A 23,427-nucleotide genomic window follows, 5' to 3' on the forward strand; every position below is an offset into this window, starting at 1 on the left:
TGACCTCAAGTTCCATGTAGCTGAACATGACCCTGAACTTCTGATTCTTCTGCCTGTGCTGCTCCTGATTCTTCTCCTAAGTGCTGAGATTATAGATGTGCCCCCACCACACCCCCTTTACTGGGTGCTGGGGATGGAACTAGAGCTTCATGTATACTTGGCAAGCACTCTACCAACTGAGCTATGTGCCCATCTCGGGGAGAGCGCTTTTATCTTTTTTATACTCATTGTGCCATGAATTCACAGAGACCTGCTCCCTACCCTCTGGTTCCTATGGAGTGGATTGTTCTGGACAGAGCAGGCTTCAGATTCCACTGAGCCCCGATCTCTTTCCTTTTGGCTTCTTCCTTTCATCATTTTTCTTTACCAGCTTCAGGAAGCTGTCACGGCTCCTAGAGGGACACGTGTGGTTTATAGATACTTTAGTTTTATGTATTTATTTATTTATTTATTTATTTATTTATTTATTTTATTTATGTAAGAGTCTTTGCCTGCATGACTTGTTTGTTAACAGTACCTGCTGCATGCTGGGTGGTACCATTAGCACTTTCAAGCGTTACCATGGTAACACATTGAGTATTCTTTTTAGAATGGCACCATTCTTGTGATAGTCACAATCCACCTTTCTGGTAGATTCATATCAGCAGTGGCCAAAGGCACAACTTCAAGAGTTGGAGTTCCTATTCAGCGCTCCTAAAGTAGTTTAAGAATATGGTATGGAGGTAAAATGTCTCCCACAGGCATATTTTGAAACTTGGCCCCCAGATGGTGGTGGTATTTTGAGAGACCATGAAACCTTTAGGAAGTAGGTTTGAGGAAGAGTAGGCTTTGAGATTTATAACCAGCCTTATTTCCGGTCCTATCTCTGCATCCTGATTCACAGAGATGCCCCACAATCTCCCAGCACCATGGCACCACCATGCCTTCCCTGCTATGGCAGACTGTAAATGAAAACAAATCTTCACTCTTTTTTGCTGCAACCATGCCACTCCCAGCAAATGCTCAGACTGTTCTGAGCGTCTGCCTCCTCTTCTACCCCAACCTATGGAGCATAGCTTAAGGATACCACAGGCATGGGCTGGTGCAATGACAAGCATACTCCAGCCTCGAGCAGGTCAGTGCTCCATGGAGTCCTTCTCCAGGCTCCAACAAGACCCCTCTCCAGCTCATCTTTCTCAAACCTTTACATGCCTCAGGATCCCACACCATCGTCTCACTCCTACCTCACAGAAAAAGCTAGGAACCACCCACCATCACTAGAAGCATCCATGCCAAGAGCCTCATGGCATTTTATCCATATTATCCCAGTGGCATTTTTAAGTTACTAACTTTCACTGAGTTCTTCTAAAATTCTCAGCATGCCTTGAATGCAAACAAAGGCATCTCTGTGTATGTGTGGTACGTGTTTCCAATCCATCTGCCTCTTCCAATTAGAAGAGCAGGCACTCATCTCAACAACGAGAAGCCCACAGCATCTTTATCTGTCTCCAGTAATGGTGCTCTCCATAAAGGAATTTTACCATGGTCAAACTCAGGCAAGAGAATCGAGGGAATTAATTCCCAACCAATCTCTCAGCTGTCCAGTCTCCTAACAGTGTCTCCCATTGGCCAACAACACCCAAGGCAGAGAGCCAGAAAGCCCTTGGGTATATGTGGAGTCCATCCAAGCACAGAAGTGTTCAGAGGAGGGTCTGGAAAAATCAAATGGAGAGTAACTTTCAGAAGAATTGAGTAGGCACACCCCAAACTGATCCTAAACAATGCTGCGGGCTCTACAGGACTTGGAAACACTGAATTCCCTTCTTATGCACTCTCGAGCTGCTGCTGCTGCTTCTGGCCTTGGAGCAGTAAAACTGATAGCAGCTCCCATGGGCTCTGCCCATGCCCACTGGTGTCTCCCAACCCTGGCCACACCTCTGTAGGTAGTGCCTTTCATAGACTGCAGTCAGTCATTCACCCTGAATACACTTCTCCCATGACCCCAGCCTGCCCTGGGAGCTTAGGGTGCCATGTAGAAACAACCCCAAACTTCATTGTGCCCGGTACTCTACCCACATTACAATTCTGGAACATATCCCTCCAGCCACATTGCTTTTTCTGCACAAAGGCTTGCCTTCACTGGCCATCTGGAACTTTCCAAGAATCAAGCGCTCAACAGTTTTTTTTTTTTTTTTTAATCTGCCACATCATCTCTGAGCAGTTTTCTCTCCAAGATGAGGGCTGTGTATGACTCATCTTGGGGACCCACATGCTGATCAGAGAACCAAATACACACAGCAGCAGGTTACCCCAATTGCTTCCTCATGTAAGAGGCACCCCGCATATGAGTTGTTCAACCCACACCCCCAGTAGAAAATGAATGTGACAGGTCTTCCTTCACCTCCTCCTGATGCTAAGGAATGTGACCAACAAAAACACAAGTGACAGGTCCTGCTGTGTCCTGTCATCTTGTTCAACAAAACTCTTTTCTTTCCACAAAGGCCTGTTCATATTTTATGGACAAATTATATATCACTATTAGAATATGCCAGAAATAATATCCCAGATAATGGGTCTCCATGGAGCTAATGGCTTCAATTCTCCCAGTGATCTTAAAAGGTGTTTTTGCAGATATAACTCTGAACTATACAGAGGCAGTATTGTGGTCCATATAGATGTCCAAGAGGTTCACAAGAGACTCCCAAAGTCCTAGGAACAAAGTGTTTCCTCTAGAGCAGGGGTTCTCAACCTTCCTACACTGCAACCCTTTAATACAGTTCCTCATGTTGTGGTGATCCCAACCATAAAGTTATTTTCATTGCTACTTTATAACTGTAATTTTGCTACTGTTAGGAATCATAATGTAAAATCTGTGTTTTCCAATGCTCTTAAGCAACCCCTGTCAAAAAGTCATTTGACCCTCAAAGGGGTCATGACCCACAAGTTGAGAATCGCTGCTCTAGAGTCTCCAAAAACTACTTTAAGTATGGCTATCTAGAGCCCAGGACAAAAGTTTCAAATTGAGGACTATGTCCAAAATGATGTGCTGCAGTACAGGGAAAAGCTGAGGGAAATGAGAACATCAGGATGGCTGCAGCTTGGCTGTGGAAAATCTCAGAGACTACACTGAAGCATTGTTCCCACTCCTCTCCCCTTCCCTTAGCAGTGTGACAATCAGATTGGTGGTATAAGAGGGAAATCAAGGCAGGAACGGTCAGAAGATGATGAAACCAAGCGGAGGGGTGTAGTGAGAAAGTGTAGTGAGAAAGAGATTCTCAGAAAGCAGGCTTCCTTGAGCAGCTCATTTAATTGTGGGGAGCAAAAGCTATTTAAACCTTTGGGGAATAGGTAGAGGCTTTCAGGTTAAGTGTACATCATTGGTAGGGGCAAAGGTGCTGGGAACACCCTATTTGCACAAGGGGGAATTCTAGGTGCCTACTGAACATGACCTTATAAGGAGAGAGGAAGTTTAACCTGTAACCTGGTCTCCAGGCTATGTCACTACCTCAAGGGTGGCAGAGGTGAGGGATGAAATGCATGCCATGGGGACATGCAGCCTGCGGCAGGGAAGGGAGTGGTCCTCACTCCTACTGAGGCTGGATACAACTTGACCCCTCTCCTGCTCCTGACTGACTGGCTCCTCCCAGTTCAATGGTACCCTGGCCCTACAAAGCATTTGTACTTTATTGTGATGTGATGGGAACTCACAGAAATCCCTTGAGTGGAAAATGCTAGACCCACGGTGCTCCCTCAGTGAATGCATGCATTGCATGTAGACGTGACCTCTGTTATTTCTATCATCCGAGAGATACTCCAGATAGAGTTTTCATCTCGCTTACATCTTATTCACAGCACACAGCTAATACTCAGTCAATGTCTGCCTAGTAAGTGACAAAGGGCCTTTATTATGCAGTCTTTCCTATAATGACGGATGTGAAACATCTGGATATGCCCCACCAAGGCTTTGAGACAATGAAAAAAGAACCAGCACCCAGAACAAGAATGTAGACACAGAAATCCACAGTGTATGCCAAAGATTTCCCACTCTCTGCATCCCATCACTGTGAGCCTGAGGGGACAGGGAAGCAGAAATAAAATAGTGCAGACTTTCTCTAAGACATATACCTTTAAGTCAGCACCCGCATCTTTCTTAGTGGATGAAAATTAAACATTTCCACAAAGTGTTGAGGGTTCCATGTTTGTATTTATACTATGTCCTGGTCAAGATGAAATGTCATTTTTGTGTGACTGCAAACAGGAGCAGGAATCTGGGATCTTTCATTATCACGGCAATCAGAGATTCTTTCATGACTGAAAATGATGGTCAATTTAAGTTTACTCTGATGGTTCCCTAACTGGCTCATCAGAACAAATGGCCCAAAATATGAAAAGTTTAAATATTGTAATGGTAGCAAGAGACCCCTCACAGCTATGGCAATAAACAGCCTGGAGTGTATTTGCTTGTCCTTAAAGAAACTAAGCAAAACTATGTGCTTGTCTGACCCATGTCAGTATCTTCGAATTACTGATCGTCCATGAGCATAAGATGCTGTTTGGTGAGTGACAAACATGATCCCGCTAGCTAAGACCCATTCACACCCAGAGTAAGGAAGTATGCACCATCTTAGAAACAGCTCCCTTTCCACTCCCAGAACCCGTACACCACCACCTTTTAAACCAAATACACCATGCTGACCTGGGTGGATCAAGAGCCCTGCAGACCCAGCCAGGGAAAGGTATATAGATTTTTCAGGCTAACTTTGCTGCCCTGCAGATTCATGTGTTTGAGTACTTGGCCATAGGGAGTGGCACTATTAGGAAGTGTGGCCTTGTTGAAGTGTGTCACTGTGGAGGTGGACTTTGCTATACCCAGCTGCCTTTGGATCAAGTTATAGAACTCTCGGCTCCTTCTCCAGCACCATGTCTGCCTGCATGCTGCCATGCTCCCCACCATGGTGATAATGGACTGGACCTCTGAAACTGTAAGCCAGCCCCAGTTAAATGTTTTCCTTTATAAAAAGTTTCTATGGTCATGATGTTTCTTTACAGCAATAAAACCCTAAGACACTCTTCTGAGGACTCTCTCCTGCAATGGGCCAGTTTCCTGTTACTGTGACATACTTGATACATGCAACTTATGGGGGAAGGGTTTGGTTTTGCCCACAGTTTCTGAGATTTCAGTCCGGTGTCTTCAACTCTACTGCATCTGGGTCCACAGTGGAACATAATATGATGGTGAGTGGGCTGTGTGGTAGAGGCTGTTTGCCCCATGGCAGCTCAGAAGCAGAGAGAACACCTGTGCACTGAGCTTTCTCAGTTAGTCCATGATGGTCTCAGCCAATGGGATATGCTGCCCATCTTCAGCATGATTCTTCCTCCTTGAGTTAATACTCTCTGGAACCATACTCAAGACACACCCAGACATGTGCTTCTCCTTCTGGGCAATGCTTCTCCTTTAGTTCGCAAGCTCTCCCCAGGTCTAGAGAGGCCCTTTTTTCCAGACTTCGCCCTCTTGTCCCATCTTCTGTCATGAGATTCAGCCCCCCCAAAACAGCAGGGATGCTTCTTGAGGAAAAGACATTTGGAAAGTCTAAGACAGAGTCAGCCTTCAAGTGGATACCTCATGTACAATTGGCACAGAGAGGGTTTGGGCAGAGACAGGAATGGTCTACACGTCTCAGGCTGCTGCTCTAAATAACATGTCAGCTTTCTTTCTGCATGCCACCCATAATGAAGCAGAAGCTAACCATAGCAGACCTAAGGAAGGCCGAGGGACTGGACCATATCATGCAGAATTGATTGTGCACACAAGGGTTGCTTTTCAAATACACAGAAGTCTGCCCCATATTGGAATTGGTCTTTTTGCTGAACCCTCGGAGGTAAAAAAGAAAAAGGTGGTGGGTGGGGTGGGGTGGGGTGGGGTGTGACAAAGAAAGTAACAGAAGGGAAGACCACAGCATTCCAGCTCAGGAAAACAGCCTGCTGGAGCTAGGCCAAACCAGGCGTCCATGAGAGAGGCATCTCCACTGTGAGGATTGAGGCGGGCACCTGACACAGATGCTGAAGAGAGAGAAGGACCAGACGAGAGACTCTCCTGGTAGAAATATGGAAGCTGTGCTCCATCAGGAGAGTGTAGAAAGTCCCAGGGCACATTTCCAGAGGTTCTTCCAGAAGTAATCAACACCCTCACTGGTGAGAAGTGAGCCTATGTGTACAGCTCCTCTAAGCAAACTCCAAACCTTCTTTCAGTAGTGAGACTAACATAGTTGACTCTCTTTTGGCACCAGACACCCTCCCCATGGGACTCTTGACAACTAATATGCTGGGAGAGACTACAGAAAGAGCTCCAGGCCCACAGAATCTACAACCTGAACATTTTTCACCTAGAGGCAATTAAAAATAATGTAGAACAACCAAGTGTGGTGGCACTGCCTATAATCCCAGCACTTGGGGAGGCAGAGGTAGGCAGATCTCTGTGAGTTTGAGGCCAGCCTGGTCTACAAAGTGAGTCCAGGGTAGCCAAGGCTACACAGAGAAACCCTGTCTCGAAAAACAAAAACAAACAAAATCCGAGAGGAGTGAAAACCTACTATAAGTGTCTGCCATGTGTGTGCATACACATGGTTTGTGTAAAGGCAGGCACACATTTACCACAGTTTGCATGTCAAGGTCAGAGGACCGCCTTGGGTGTCAGTCCTCACCTGTTTTGAGAACATCTCTTCTCATTGTTCTCCTGTTGTCTATGCCAGGCAGCTGCCACTGGCCTCCAGGCATTCTCATGTCTCCTTTTTTTTTTTTTTTCATCTCTCCATAGGAGCCCTGGGATTATAAGACTAAGCTATACTTCAGGAGTTTGTGCCAGTTCCAGAGATTCAAACTCAGGTCCATATAGTTGTACAGCAAGCACTTTTACCCACTGACCCATCTCTCTATCCCTTGTCTCCTACAATCAAAGCAAAAAAATGTCATCAGAATAGGCCAAGTCTTGCTTGTTTCAAACCCATCCTCAAACAGCATGTTAATGAACTAACGTAAAGAGACAGATAACCAGAGTGTGAGCCTCAGTAAAGATAACATGGTGCCACTGGCCAGGAGCTCAGGTATGTCTCTGAGATGTGTGAATGTAGCGAGACTGCTACCTTCCTCAGAGCTTTCGAATGAAAAGCTCAGGCTCCAGTGGAGGAGAAACAATCACCCCACTAAAGAAGAGTGGGTTCTCCTTGCCCTAATGTCCTAGTTAGGCTTCTGTTGCTGTTATGATACTCTGTGACCAAAAGCAAGCTGGGGAGGAAAGAGTTTATTGGGCTTACACTTCCACACCCTAGTCCATCAGTGAAGGAAGTCAGGGCAGGAACCTAAGCAGGACAGGAACCTGGAGGCAGGAGCTGATGGAGAAGCCATGGAGGAGTGTTGCTTACTGGCTTGCTCTTCATGGCTTGCTTGGCCTGCTTGCTTATAGAACCCAGGACCACCAGCCCAGGGATGGCACCACCCACAATAGGCTGGGCCATGCCCAAACAATCACTAATTAAGAAAATGCCTTACAGCCAGATTTTATGGGAGCATTTTCTCCATTAAGGTTCCCTCCTCTCAGATGACTCTAGCTTGTGTCAAATTGGCATAACCAGCCAGCACACCTAACTCTGTAGATGCCAAAGCTGAGACTTGATTCAAGTTCACTGACTTCATTTGCTCCCCAAGCTAGCAAAGGCTATGTTGGCAATAGTTTTGGACTGCAGGGTAGTGCCTACACACCTTCCTAGACAGCTCTGCTGGCCACATGATGTCTAAGGAGATTCACTAAACACAGGACTTCACCTCGCCACTAAAATTCCATATCATGCACATAGAATTGCCAAACTGTTCTTCCAGAGGCCATATAATATCATTTCAGAGGCACACACTTGGACGTCAACTATGTGCCTTAAGAAACAAAGGAGGCATGGATGTTCTTTGTAAGCTGATGCTCTGTACACTATTTAAGTCACACTGAAATTAAGCATCAGGAAGGAAAGTGTTAACACTCACTTAGCCTATGTTCCTTTGCCAAAGCACTTACTTTAAAGGCAGTCGCTACATTCGCTTCATCTCCTGGCCTTAATTTAGGTTTTGCTATGCTCGACAATTTCCATGCCAAGAGGAAGAGACTGAGTGAGAAAGGGGACGTACTGGTCTGAACCTGGAGAGTTGATCTAATTGAACTGAAAAAAAAAAAAAAATTAAAACCCTCCTCCATCTGCTCGGCACACCTGCTGATGGAGCACAACCACAGGTAGAAAGGAAATCCATCAGAGACCAGTTATAAATAGACTTTTATTTCATCTGCTAAGAGCTTGGCAGCCGAGGTGGGAGGGCTGCCTACGCACTGGCAGCCAGGAGAAAGCACTGTGCCGCTTTTATGCTTCAGTGGAAGGAGTGGAGAGAAAGAGAACTAAAAAACAATGAAAACTAAAGTGGAATAAAATAAAGTGAGCCAGAAGTCCCAGAAGCTGATGTGACCACCAACCAGCAGGCAGTTTAAGAATGTCAGATACCACTGGTGAAAGACGGGAGACCTAAAGACAGATCATGCCTGGTTCACCCATCACTTCTAGAATAAAGTTGGCACATGACAAACCACCCTTTGGTTATTTATAAAATGAATAAAGAAAAATTAATATGGCTCTGGGTTTGGTCTTCACACTGCCCTACCACTAGCTGACACAATGTTAGCATTTGATGGCTGATGCTGGTGGGAGGGCCATCTTTCTTCAGTGTTGTTGCCCCTGGTAGGCTGTCCATGCTCCAGTGGATAGCTCTATACACATGCATATGCCAGCAGCCCAAGTTAGACTCAGTATGTATTTTAAGGGGTGGGGGAAGAGAGGAGAGGAGAGGAGAGGACATGAGAGGAGAGGAGGGGATGGGAGGGGATGAGAGAGGAGGATAGTGAGCAGAGGAGAGGGTATGGAAGGGGAGAGAGAGGAGGGGAGGGGAAAGATGAGGGGAGGAGGAAAGAGGAGAGGAGAGGAGAGGAGAGGAAAGAGGAGGGGAGGGGAAAGATGAGGGGAGGAGGAAAGATGAGAGGAGAGGAGAGGAGAAAGGAGGGGAGGGGAGGAGAGGAGAAGGGAAGGGAGGGGAGAGAGGAGAGGAGAAGAGAGGAGAGAGAGGAAACGATAGGAGAAGGGAGGGAAGAGAGGAGAAAGAAGAGGAGGGGAGAAGAGAAGAGAAGGGAAGAGGAAGTTGGGAGGGAGATATGCATGAAGGGTCTAAGAGGAATTGGAGGGTGGGAGAGGGCATGATCAAAACACTTGTACATGTGCATAAAATTGAGATAAGTGGTTAATTTTGGTCATATTTCTATACACAACTACAATTAACTCGTGAGTAGGGGAAAAAAAAGCCCATGCCCATGAAGAAGAAATGGGTATGTAAGAGGAGCATCCAAGCAGAGGCATGGGTTCTGCCGCCCAGGTAAGTGAGAAGCACATCCTGCTGCCTCCAGAATGGGCCTCATACCAGGTCAGCAAACAGCACTTTGACTGGGGCAGGCCTAACCTTCAAGGGAGCACATGGAAGGAGCTGCTGGATGCAATGGCTGCCCAAGGTGGGCCTGATGGAGCATTTGGATCCAAAACCTCAAGGGCAAAATGTCAGCAGTTCTATTTCTAAATAAGGCCTTGGAGAACTCGATAAGGGAGGAAGGGAGAAGGGGGTTATATTTATCTCACTTGCAGAAAGGTGGTTTCTCAGAACCCTCCCTCATCCCCAAGAACATTAAGAGCATCATCAAGAAGATAATGACCCTCTATTCTGTCGCCACCAAGGACAGCAAAAGAAAGGGGATTGACCGTGTCACAGGAGAACTGGGTTAAATGGAAGAGCTTCCTGGCAGCAAAGGTCATTAAGCATGGGGACAGTGGAGATTAGGGGTGCTCCCTGGAGGTCTTTTCAAAAAGCAGAATAGCTTGCCAACTACCTGGGGTCACTTAGACGCAGTTCTGCCAGTTCCTCTGGCCTTGATCTGGGAACTAAACTCACCCTCTGGCCCAGCCAAGGGACAGCTACTGTCACTCGCTTGTAAGGAGCTTTCAGAAGGAAAGTAAATGCTAAGAAAATGGCGAAAGCGCTCTTGGAGCTAAAACTCACTTTTCTTTATTTAAAAAGTACACTGGGGGAGGGGTGTTTTCTTTCTTTCTCTCCTCCTCCTCTTCCTCCTCCTCCTTTATATATTTCCAGAAATGACCAAACTGCATCCTCACAGATCTGTTCTTCTAAAGCATAACAGGAACATGGGTGGGAGATGCTGGGTGGGGACTTTCTGAGCTGACGGTGCAGCGGTGCTCTGCTCTGCACCTCCAAGCCAGGCAGCTGAGGCTCAGAATGGAGAGTCTCCCTCGGCTAGTCACTGTACTATACCATTCTAAAGTCTTTTTTTTTTTTAATTGTGTTTTTAATTGTGCATACTTATGTATGTTGTGTATATTGTACACGAGTGCAAGTGCTCATGGAGGCCAGAGAAGGCATAAGACCCCCTGGACGTAAAGTTATGAGGAATGTGGATGCTAGGAACAGAACTCAGGTCTTCCAAGAAGGCAGACCCTGTGTTTAATTGCTGATCCACCTCTCTAGTCTCCATTTTTAAAAAAGCTGTTTGTGTGTATGTGTGCAAGCATAAGTGTATATGTGCATGTATATGTGTATGTGAGAGAAAGAGATGGAACACTGAGTGCAGAGCTATAAAAATGAGGACTAGAAAGACGGCTCACTGGTATATAAATATATATATATATATACACACACACACATATATACACACACACACAAACATACAGAGAGATATATTTATGTATGAACACACACCCACATATCTCATCACTTAATCCTGAAGGACTTGGATAGAAGGGCACAGATTGGCTTCCTGATCGGATGAATGGATAGACGGCCTAGGATCCACCAAAGGACACATGTTCCCTGTTGGAGGAGATACAAGAAAAAGGGAGGAGGAGAAGGATGAAATGGAAAGAGGAAGGAGGAAGAGGAGTGGGGGCCAAGAAGTAGAAGTTGCAAGAGCAGCAACTTGGGCTGGGGAGATTGCTCAACTGGGGCACAGTGCTTATCTCATAAGAATGAGGACCTACGTTTGTTCTAGAACCCACTTAAAGGAAAACAGACAGGCAGGGCTGGTGGTGGGCATTTATCCTCCCAGCACTGAGGACGCAGAGACAGGTGGATTTCTTGGGCTCCCTGGCTAGCCAGACTAGCCTCCTTGGTGAGTTCCAGGCCAAACGGAGACTACCTTAAAACAACCCAAAGCATGTACAGTGCCTGTGGAAAGACACCCAAGGTGGTCTTTTGGCCTCCATACACACATGTGCAAACTTACATGTGCATCTATACACACACTCACACACACAAACACACACATTTGCATGAGCATAGCACATTATTCTCCTGCTGAGCCCCTACAGAGTGAGCAAAGGCAAAGGCAAAAACAAACAAACAAACACAACAGCAAGAGCAAAAGAGTTGGAAGCAGAAGGCTGGGTCTGCATACTAACCTTGTCACAAAAAAAGACCAGCCACTACACTTCTCTGAACTACAATTTTTTTTTTTTTTTAACCTAGGCGGGGGTTGGGGGGGTATCTGTCTGTCTGTTTGCTATTTGTAGCTTAGCATAAAAAAAAGCAGAGTCTGCAATTACACATAGTATTACTTTAACACACTCTTTATGAAGACTTCTCATTAACTGTGACATAGAGGAGAGATGTACAAAGATGCTAACTCAAGGGGAAGAATTCAGCAAGGCTCCAGGGAGGGGGGTGGGGGATGGGAGAGGACCCTTCCCAGTCCCCACCTTTCTGTCAGCAGCTCACTCATGGGGATCAAGTTCAAGACTTTGCACCAAGGGAGAGACCCAGGCTACACCCTTGTGAAGGGTAATCTTGCCAGATCCTGTCTGGAAAGCTAGCCCAGCAAGCTTGAGTTAGCAAGCCCTGGCTCCCACCAGTTATTAATTCCCACTCATAGCATTATTGATGACTGCAGCTAACAGTCTTGTTTTCAGGATCCTGTCCAATGGTAAAGAAACTGTCTGTTCACCCAAAGTGCTAAAAAGTTCATAAATAGATCTCTGCAGGAATTAGGCAGTGAACAAAGGGCGGTGACCAGGGCTCCACGTCCGCCACCCCACCCTTCGTGTCTGCAGCCTCCCTGTGCTCTTTTGTTTTGCAAAGTGATTTGGGAGATTAAGAGGGTTCTGTTTGGGTGGGAGGGTGGCCCCCTCGGTGAGTGAGTGCTACTTGATTGCACAACAAAAGAGAAGCTAGACTTCCGCCACAACTTAGCTCCGCTGGCCCCATCAGTTTGCTTTTCTCAATTAGTTTATTTTGTTAGAACTGAGAGGGAAAGGAAAAAGCACTCACTGGGCAGAGAACAGCTCACTGTGTAGGAATGACTGTGATCAAATCAAAAGAACGCTTCTTCTAAGGGCAAGGGAGCTGCAGGTGGGCGGGACTGCCCCTGCATCACCGGCGTGTTCTGAGATACCTGGGGGTGGGGGCCAGCTCAATGGCAAAGACTGGCTCCAGGGAAGCAGGATCTGCCCAAGATAGCAACAAATTGGGTCTATACGGAAAGTTTGAAACTTTATCCCCTAGCTATTAAGGGGATACAAAGCCGGCACATTAAAAAACAAAAAAACAAAAAACAAAACAAACAAACAAAAAAAACCTGCTTCCTCTGCCACATCCAAGAACATGGACTATGTATGTATTATGACGAAAATTGTCTCTGAAAACAAAAATAAAATAAAATCACAAACGTATAAGGACAAAACAGCCTAGAGAAAATTATGTAAAGGCTATATAAAACATAGAAAAGGAAACATAAATTACCAATACAGAAAGACACTCTATCCCACTAAGCAAACAGGCACACAGATAAAAGTAACAGCAAAATATAGGCTGGCCACTGGATTGGTCAGAAATTACTGGACACTAGTAGGTATGGATGAAGATGCAGTGAGCTGTCCCTTCCCAAGCACAGACATAAGATGGGGCAGCTGTTGAGCTGATGTTACAGAGGGCAGCTGACATATTCAGCAGTGAGCCCCAAGTCCAGGCCTTGCCCAAGATGCCTCACATACGTGCAGATGACACATCAAAGAGAAGTGTGACAGCATCCTTAGCTCTAGGCAAAGACCTGAATCCAGCCAGCAAAGAATAGGTGGATTGTAATGGACCTATGCTGGCAACACAGATAAATCTCTACAACGCCTAACTAGCTTTGCAAGAGAGGATAGCATGAGTTCAAAAACATTTTAAGCAGGTGTAAGTTGTAGACGTGTAACATAAAAGTTGTCTACAGCTGTACATGGCACAAATACTATAAAGTATGTACCAGAAGGTTTACCAATTTCAAGGCTTTAGTTTACGTGTGTGTCACATGATTTTAGTTTCTAAAAAATAAAAACCTACCTAAAGGAAATAAATGTAGCCATGTGTTCATCCGGGATAGTGGGTAACTGGGTATTCATTCTGTCTTGCTCTCTGTATTTGAAAGTTTTTCCTAACTAAAAATGTTTTAAGCATTTTTAAGAAGATGCTCATTTAACCATTGCCTATTGGCATGCACAGCTGAAAAGCATGAGGCGTTAGGCACATCATCTTTATCCATCACCAGCATGTGCTTAGAGTAGCTAAACTAGATAATTATCGCTCATGCCTGTGTCAGGCCTATCAGCTAAATAGCTTCCAGGCATATTACTTCATTTAGAATTCTTGCCAAACCTTAGATATAGGTATGAAGACAGCCATTTTACTGACAGGAAACATCAACCATTACCGACTGAGGGTTTGTTTTTTTTTTTCAAGATCACTCAAGTAGTGAGGGAGCTACTGCTTCGATTGCTTGTGAGCATTGCCACAGACAGATGCCCAGAGAGACCTGCAGGCCTATGGCCCCAGACACCCACACATCATCTGCAAGGTCTGGTTCTCAACATGAAAGCAGAACAGATTTAGCAAATAAAGTTCTCCCTCAGTGAAGCTCTTACAGAGCCCAGTCAGATCCCCCTCGTCTGAGCAGCCTTTCTAATACACCAGCTGCCTCTAAAGATAAGCTGTAAACATCATCTCAATCTCAGGATGTATTAATGAGGATGGGAACAGAAGACCTGTCCAGGTAGGATCTCCCAAAGACTGGGGAGGTGGCTGAGTAGATAAAGCACTTGCCATGTGTGGGCTGAAATGGATATCCAGAGAACCCACTTGCAAGCAAGGTTGGTGTTGTAGCTTCCCTGTAATCCCAGTATTTGCCAGGCCAAAGCATGGAATCCCCAGGGCAAGCTGGCTAGCAAGACCAGCTACATCCCCCAGCTCAGGGTTCAGTAAAAGATACTGCTTTAGTAAAGAAAGAGAAAAGCAACCAGAAAGACATCCAACATTGACCTTAGGCCTCAACTCCACACGTACACACATGTGTATGCACATCCACAAACACATGGACCCCCACACTTGATTGCACAACACTTGCGCACACACACATGCACACACACACACACACACACACACACGCTAAATAGTTGAGAGAACTATGAAAATTCCAAAGTTAATAAAGTAGAAACTGTTACTTTATCGTTTGATGTCTTTTATTTGGTGACTGTAGACACACACACACTAATCCTAAGGAAGTGAAAAATAAAGAGTGGACTCAGTTCTTGTTTTGAGAATTTGTGTCACTACGCAAGCTGACCAAATACACTCTGCACTGAGTCTGGAGAGACAGCCCAGAGGTCAAGCACACTTGTTGCTCTTACAGAGAACCAGGAGGCAATTCTCAGAATGCACAGGGTGGCTCATAATCTGTAAGTCTATTATGTAACTCATGTCCTCTTCTGACTTCCATGGGAACCAGACAAGCCCATGGTGCACATACATACATGCAGTACAAATGCTTATACATATAAAAGAAGAGCTACAAAAATTACAACAAACCTATTGTACCAATATAAGCTGAATTTATGGACTCTGCTGCCCAGGCCCTGTCCAAATTATTACATCAAGTTCAAAAACGACAAAAATAACAGCACTGCCTACTAGAGGCCACACTTGACTGCGCCCAGCAGTGAACAGACCCCCTCCCACCCTGGATTGCCCATGAAAAGTTAATGAGAAGTATGGACTTCTCCCCTTCTTCACAGAGGGGAGGATGCCCACTCCCCATATGGCTCAGTGTCAAAGATATAAAGAAGATGCTGAAGCTCACTTTGAAGTGCCCAAAGAGTCTAGGATAGAGTCACACTGGTCCTACCAAAAGCCAAAAACAAAAAAGTCATCACATGAACCAGAGGCTAAGAAGGCCAGCCTGACAAGACAGCACAGTAGATAAAGGGTACTTGCTACCAGGCCTGATGAGCTGAATTCCATACATGTAACCCACATAGTGGAAGGATCTACACACACACACACACATTAAAAAATGCTAATGACTAGGTGACTTGGCATTGAGGATATCTGGTGCATTGAAGAGCAGCAACATAGAAATGTACAGTTAAAAATTACAAACAGACATGAAACAAATCGGAAAGAGAATATCTTAGTAAAGAGGGAGCAAATGAAGTGCAGCAACAAACTCAAGCTCACTGGATAAGTTCAATGACAATAAGCTGTGACCCTGAAGAGCCAAGCAATACAAAAAGAAGGGAAAATAACCGAAATATTGGGTAGGGACCTGAGATGTCTAAGTGGTTAGGAGTCACACTGCTCTTGCAAAAAACCTGAGTTCAGTTCCCAGCACCCGTGTTGAGTGGCTTACAACCACCCGTACAACCCCAAGGGGGATCCAAGTCCACTGGCTTCTGTAAGCACCTGCACTCATGGGAACATATAGAAACACACACACACACACACACACACACACACACACACACACACACACACAAAGTTTAAGTAAATATCAGGTAGGAATGTAACAAAAGTTCTGACATTCATATCCCAGAAATACTTAAGGAATAACAGCTGAAAAATCCCCAAATTCAGAGAAAGACGTAACCTTCATATTCAAGAAGATAAATGAGCATAGAACAGAAAGAACATAGTCAAATATAGGATAAGACACATCTTAATCAAATTCCTTAAAAACTAAAGATAAGAAGGAAGATTTTTGAAAGTAGTGGTAATATCTTACAAGGGCAAAACAGATCTCCATCAGAACCCACAAAGTATAAAGGGCCATGACAGGGCTGAAAGAAAAAAAAACCAAAAAACTACAGCCTAGAATTCTATACCCAGCAAAGATATCCTTCAGTGAGGGACGGAGGAGATGGCAGCACAAACATGAAGACCTGCATTTGGATCCGCAGCATTCACGTAAAAGTCTTGAGAGTGGCACATCTATAACCCAGAGCTAGAGGAGGGAGGGGCAGAAACAGATGATTCTCTGGAGTACACTGGCCAGTTAACCTTGTCATTCTGTGAGCCTAAGATCCCCAGTCTCAAAAGATAAGGGGGCAAGCAATTGAAGAAGAAATCCAATGTCAACCTCCACATGCACGCATGTGTATACAAACCCACAATCACACATGTGCATACCTACACAAACATGAACATATAAGCTACACACACACACATACACACATACAGTTAGCATGTCCTTCAAAGGTAAAAGGGGAATCCTGACAGTGGTCCCAGTGCTAGGCTGGAGAAAAAAATGAGAAATCTACTGCCAGCAGACCCACCCCAAAGTACTCCAAATAGAAGTTGGAAGGACGCTCAAGACGTCACTTGGTGTGACAAATGAACTTTGACTAGATAGCCTGAAACAGTCTAAATACTATTCCATCAGGGTGGTGCCCTGACGAACACTCCTGAGAAATATAACACTACAAAATAATTTCAAGATGATGCATCATTGTAGTACTTGAACTTATTCCCACACAAAGCTAGACAGGCCTCGTGAGCTCTCAGTCAAGACCTCCTATCAGACCACTGACTGTGCTAGGACATGAAGTTCAAGGTACGTCATTTCTGCCTTTGAGGTTCCAAACCTTGTAACATGCTGTGAGCCATAAAGTGGCCTATGAATCCAACAAGTCTGCTCCAAGAGATAAGACTCAAAAAAACTGAAAATACAGTCTCAAAGACACATTCACACATCTGTGCCCATGCAGACTCATTCACAACAGAGTAAAGGTGGGAAGCATCCGCTGAGAGGTTGACAGAACGTAGGCGCCATGGAATATCATTCTGTCCTCAAAAGGCAGGAAATACTGGCACCTGCTACTTCAGAGAACATGAGCCAGTCACAGAAGAAAGAAGACTCTGATTCTACTTACACAGGGACTAACAAAGTGAGACTGTCAGCACCTGGAGGCAGAACAACACAGGGAACACAAAATCCCTCTTATCGAGTACAGAGTTCCAATTTTGCAAGATAATATTTCTGTAGCTGGATCGTGGCCTTATGAGCGCCCAAGTGTCAATGAACTCCATACAGAAAAGATTGAAGTAATAAATTAGATGTAATGCATGTTTTACCACTATTTTAAAAATGTCTAACTTTTAACAGTAAGTCAATATTTCCCACTTATCCAGTTACACCCATGTGCCAGATCCTACGCTGAGTGCTATGTGTGCATTCCCTCCTCCCTCCTCCCTCCTCCCTCCTTCCTCCTCCCTATGGCCTTTGCAGGGCATTCCATGAGCCCTGTTCACAGATGGAAAACTGGGTGTTCGGGACCTGAGACCAGAACCCTATGCCTAAAGGACAGAGCCAAACTCTCCAAGCAGGCTGTTGGAGCTCTGTAGGACATCTTCTCTGTGGACGTGATGGGAGAGGACTGTTCGCTTAGAAGGAAGAGCTCCTCTGAGTATGGATGGAGCTGTGCACACCTGGCTCTGGAGAGCAACTTGATCTTTCCAAATGGAAGACAGTAGCTTGGAGTTGATCCGTGCAGTGAAATAGACAGTGTGGCTACAGGGGGCCTCCTGCACTTCAAGATGCATCAGCACAGAGCCCTGACTGTACAGGGTCAGCCTCTCGTGGGACACCCTTGAAGCAGGAAGAATGCAGGACACTGAGCGGCCAGCTGGAGAAGGGTCAGGACTCATTTTTTCTATGTGGCTTTTATTTTAATTGTCTTACAACTGTGACTGTGGGGGAGTCGAACGTAGTCACGACGAATGTGGAGCTAAACTCCACCCCCTCTAAACTCATAACCAGCAACGCATCATCAAGATTAAAAACAAGCAAACGGATGTTTTCTCTTTCGAGCATGAGAGGCAAAATGAGATAAGAACCAGGCCCCTCCCTGCTTGTTCCTTCAGTAGGACATCCTAAGTGTCCATGGAATACCCGTCTCTGTGCTGGCCTTGTTGATGGAACTAGGAGGAAGCTTCTGACCCACTGGAGGGAGATACACACTTATCAGTTATTTGTGTCCCCTCCCACGCCAGCCTACAGCAAGAACTAATCACATGGCGTTTTCTGGCCAGAGCCAGCCTTCTGGATGTTGACCATTAAGCACCTGTGACTGAGCCTCCACCACCATTACTCCACCAGCCACTCGGGCCCACCATCACAGCCTCCTTGCTCACCCCCTAACGCGCATGATGTCTAACTCCTCTTCAGAGCCTACAGCCCTACTTTACTTACTTTGGAGAACAGCCAGGTGGGATAGAGTTAAGTCACAGAGTTCAGTGCACCCCCACATAATAAAGAGGGAGACTCTTTGCTCCCTCTGAAGAACAACCCCCATCTCTGGCTTAGCCAGGGCAGATGGGCCTCTTGTCCTTGTCTATGTGACAACAGAAAACAAAGCAAACCAAAGACGATTGTTATAAACACCCACTGTTTGTTCTATGTGAAAGCCGCATCTTTGAGAGCGCAATGAACCTGTTGTATCACAGGTCCATCTAATCCGTGAGCAGTGGGCCTGACCCTCCCACCTAATTCCCTGCAGTGTTAGCCCCACAGATATGTAAGAAAACCCAAACCACCACAATGCTTTGGTCATTGACATGTGGCACCCAAAACAGTTGTGAAAGCCATACTTCTAAAGCTGAGTTGACTGGAGCAAACCTCCATGTTTTGTTTTGCTTTTTGGAACAGAGCTCCCATGGAATATGTATATTGCACAATAAAAGTGAATACCCTTTGCTCTAGTGAAATGAAGCCCGCATCAGCACTGCCTTTTTCTGTCCAGGCCTTTTAAGCTTGATTTTAAATCTATTCTCTCTTCCATGCACCAATGTGACTTCCTTCCCAACTACCCAGAATAACTTCACCGGTAAAATATTAGCATACAGAAGTGGATGCTCAGTAAACATTTGTTGAATAAATGAATAAATGAGTGAATAATTATAAAATACTGGACAAAACCCCTCTGAGAGGTTTGCATTCAATTATGGAGCAACGTGCTAAGATATTTAGGTTCCTACACTGAAATGGAAGTAAAGAGCGGCCATGGGGGAAGTAAAATATTAACCTGTTTCTGTTTTAATAAGATAGAATGCAAACCCAAGTGTGACGCATATCCGCCTGATGACGGCTTTGTTTAAAATCAGACCACAGTCTTTAGATACATTAAGAATTAAACCATTAATGCCGCTATGTTGTGGAACTGGTTAAGAAATGCTGATGTGTTTGTTGTCTAAAAGATCAAAGGAAAGAGACGGACGTTATATTGTTTTTGAAAACTTTAATCAGTGCAGTTTCTTAATCAGAGCTGTATGAAAAACTTATTTGAGGCAGAGTTATTAATATCCAGTTAACAGTGAACACTCTAACAGGTCATTTTTCTTGTTTTAAGATACATAGCAAGTAGGCCAGAGAGAAAGTGTCGGTAAGAAACTTTGTTGGGTAAAGCAACTAACATTTACTAAATCTGAAACACAACTACAATATAAAATACAGTTTCGCCAGCACCAAAAAAATTTAGTATTTCTTAGGTTGTATTCCAACATCTTTGTTTTTAATTTGTTTACTTTTATTATTCTGTTTTAAACTAACTGGTCATACTACAGTTGGGATCAAGTTTGTTCTTTTACTAAATTCGCTGCAAAGAAGCTAAGAAGTAAACTCACAAATAATAATTCTCTTAACTCGAAGAGAAAAAAAATAGTTTTAAACCAAATAAGCCATCAATCCACAGTGGCAAAGGGGTGTATTAAGTGGCTGCAAAACTAAGAAGATGGTCATGGGCTGTCTTTTCACTCCTGTGGTTTTCAATGTGGATTTGCATGTTCTATGACAGATTCTGTGACTGGTCATGTAAGCTCCCCTTTCCAGTGCCCATCACGCTGCCCTTGGCTCAGCATCCATTTTAGAAATATCAGCAAGGAAATGGATAAAATAGCTTCTAAAACAAAGGTTGTTATATTGAACACCCACATAAACACTACGGATTTCACGTTATTAAACATAAAAATGTTGGTTCGTCTTTTGTTTTTTGTTTATTTTCCTAAAGAGGTGGAAGAAAACACTAGCTTTTAACTTCACACACCTGCATTCAGTTTCGTGTGTTTTAAAATCATATTTGCTCACTAAATGCCATTTCCAGGATGGCTGGCGTGTCTCTATAATTTCATAAAAACCATCCTCAACAATCGATCGTTGAAGACACGCATTAACAGGAAACAATGAACAAGTTGTTTTTGTCAAAGGATTACAAATCGATGGGTACCAACTCAAAACGGAAGCACAGGTCTCGGAGCATCGTTCAGACTGCCCCCAAATGATCGGCAGTTAGATGGGTACAGCCAATTTCCCAGTACCCTCTCAGTCCACAAAATAAAGAAAAAGTGAGAGTTGCAGGGATGCACCCTCTAATCCCACAGCTTCCACACTCCTTTTTAGAAATAGGGTACTTACTGGTAATTAGGGTGGGCCACACAGACCTACCCCTGCCAGCGAACCTCCCCTAGAACAACACTGATGGTTACGAGCAAAACTCTCACACAATCCACCATAAGCAGGCCTCACACTAAGTATTATTTAATAAGAAATTAGACGAAGAAGTATATATCTAAGTAAAACACTGGGTAGAATTTTAAAAAAAGATCGACTAACTTTCCACATTAAAAAAAAATCTTGAAAGAGTCAAGGTACAGAATAGTGGAATAAAACCTTAGTCAACTCAAAACTGATGAATTTTTCCCCTCCACCTATTTCATATACAGCTCACCGGCTTCTTACCCAAAGGGTTTACATTTCTATTCTTTACCACTCGAGCCATTTCTGCCAACATCATAAAAATTACCTTTGCTCATTTCCTCCTCACAACGCGAATTCACCGACCACAAACATCCCTGCAGACACTTCCCCACCCACCTCCCAAAAATGGTTCAAGCAAGACACGCACGCACACGCACGTATACACACACACACACACACGCACACTCACACATACACACACACACACAAAAAAAATAATAATGACCAAGCTCACAGTTCCTGTTTGCCCTTCAGGCGAAGTCGGGTGTCGTCAGCTCGCCTTTCTGGTCTTCGGTATTGTCACTAATTGCTGGGGGTGTAGTTTAGGACGACATGAAGCTGCAGAAATCAAAGCTGTGGCTTTAAGAGAACGTTTTCTCAAACACATGGATGAAACAACTTTGACTCAGACCCCCTGGCCAGGCTGCCATAAAAATCTTAGAAAGACTCCTTGAAAACTCAGTATCTAGAAATAGGAGAGGGTATTAGGTAAAATAAAAGTATTTACGTCTAAAAGCTGCCGCTCTAAACATAACTCTGAGGATATCTGATTAGATTTGAGAGCAGGTTTGTATTGATGAGCAAAGTTTATTTTGTAGAAAATTACAATGCTCCCTAATTACATACTCTCCTTGCCATCTTCTACAATAATTCTGTCTCTCATGGTCATGATCATACATGCAAAAAATAAAATAAAATACATTAGTTCCCGAATGCATGGACACTGGGGAGGATGCCTTTTTGAAACAGGCTTTTTTTTCCCCTGAATGCTGGTGACTAAATGTCATAGTAAAAACCAACACTCTCAAACAGCCCAAGAGACTTCAAAAGCCTTCTAAGTTTGAAAACCAAAAAGTTGTGAGTTTTCCTGTATCCCAGGATGGTTTTCTTTCTGAAGCTCAAGCAGAGAAACAGACAAAAGAGGCTGATACAACTGAGCTCTGCCAAGTCTTGCCTTTTAAATTTTTCCTCAGCTCTCCCTCTGCCTGCCTGCCCCTCTCTCTCTCTCTCTCTCTCTCTCTCTCTCTCTCTCTCTCTCTCTCTCTCTCTCTCTCTCCTCTCTCTCTCCCTATCCTCTCTCTCATTTCTCTCTCTCTCTCTCTCTCTCTCTCTCTCTCTCTCTCTCTCTCTCTCTCTCTCTCTCCCTCCCTCCCTCCCTCTCTCTCACTCTCCCCCTCTCCCACTATGGCAACCTTCCGAGCAGTCTTGGCGGAGATCCAAACTATGCCAGTCTGTCTGAATTCTTGTCTCCAAAGGATGTCCTTTGCGGATCAATTAATACATGTGAAACAGGAAGCTGTGGGACAGTACCCAGATCCTGGCATGAAAGCACTGGCTGCTGCCAAATCACCTTACAGATTTCCTGGAGCCCTACCTTTCCCAGGCATCACTAGTATGTTCCCCACAGTGAGCTAACATGTTTGCTGCTTGGAGATGGGAAATCTGTTCTTGAGAAATGTCCATATGCGACATGTGCTCAACCTGCAAAAAGTTGAGCTCCCCCATGAGCGGAGATGGATAGAACTTTAGGAGCACTGCATACTGTCATTCTTTTTATAACATTTCCTTCCCCCTTACCCTGATGCAAACAATCATGGGAGAAGAGAAAGGGAGGCGTGCAGATTAAAATTTAAACTGTCATGCCTTGTCCCCTAGAGAATGCGCATGGCTCTGGTCGGTCAGTCACTCTTATTTTTAAGGAAGCTATATGTAAACTGAACTTACCCAGAATTCTGCTGGAAAGGAAGGGAAAAGAAGAAATCTTTTCAAAACAGAAAACTCAAAGAAAGGAAAGAATAAAAACATTAGTAATGTATATGAATACACGGATGACCGTATTTGTGATGCCTGAGTCTCGGCCATTGCTTGTTTACTAAATTTGTGGTGATATAACTGAATAAACATACAGCTTTTTGGCATTTGTATAATGTGCCCTTTTTGAAACAAAATAGCCAGAGTGAATGTCGCTGTTACCTGCTTAAAGGAAGCATCTTGCTTGCTTGGTTGACAGCATCAAGAGTTGAGACTTAGAACACCTACGGTCTGAAATGACCAGACTCTCATATGAAGAGTCAAGAAGTCCGAGTTCTCATCATCTTTGGGTCTGTTGCCTTCCCATTTGGCTAATCTCAAAGTCTCAAACTTGCTCAGTCTATTCAAGCCTAATTTTCTCATCTTCTAAGAAGGGCTAGAAAGTCATCAATGACTCTCCCTTTGGTCTCCTCAAATATCTGTTCATATTCAGGCCACCAACT

At 44.5% G+C, this 23,427-nt stretch overlaps 1 protein-coding gene across 5 annotated transcripts in view; it reads right to left on the reverse strand.

The window, feature by feature from the left end:
• Positions 1-23,427, reverse strand: part of Msra (methionine sulfoxide reductase A) — a 320,628-nt gene that overhangs the window by 275,960 nt on the left and 21,241 nt on the right. Inside the window, exon 1 of one of the 5 annotated variants that reach the window (XM_051160701.1) lies at positions 21,408-21,557. The exons of 3 other annotated variants lie outside the window; for them this stretch is intronic. Coding sequence is in view for 1 of the 2 variants with exons in the window: in XM_051160699.1 (XP_051016656.1) it covers positions 21,219-21,228 (10 nt within the window). In the remaining variant the exon portion in view is untranslated. Of the gene's footprint in view, positions 1-21,218; positions 21,269-21,407; positions 21,558-23,427 lie in introns of those variants that run through there. One more of the 5 variants, XM_051160699.1, reaches the window with a different exon arrangement.

This window comes from Acomys russatus, chromosome 18 (genome assembly GCF_903995435.1).
Source record: "Acomys russatus chromosome 18, mAcoRus1.1, whole genome shotgun sequence".
Taxonomy (NCBI): domain Eukaryota; kingdom Metazoa; phylum Chordata; class Mammalia; order Rodentia; family Muridae; genus Acomys; species Acomys russatus.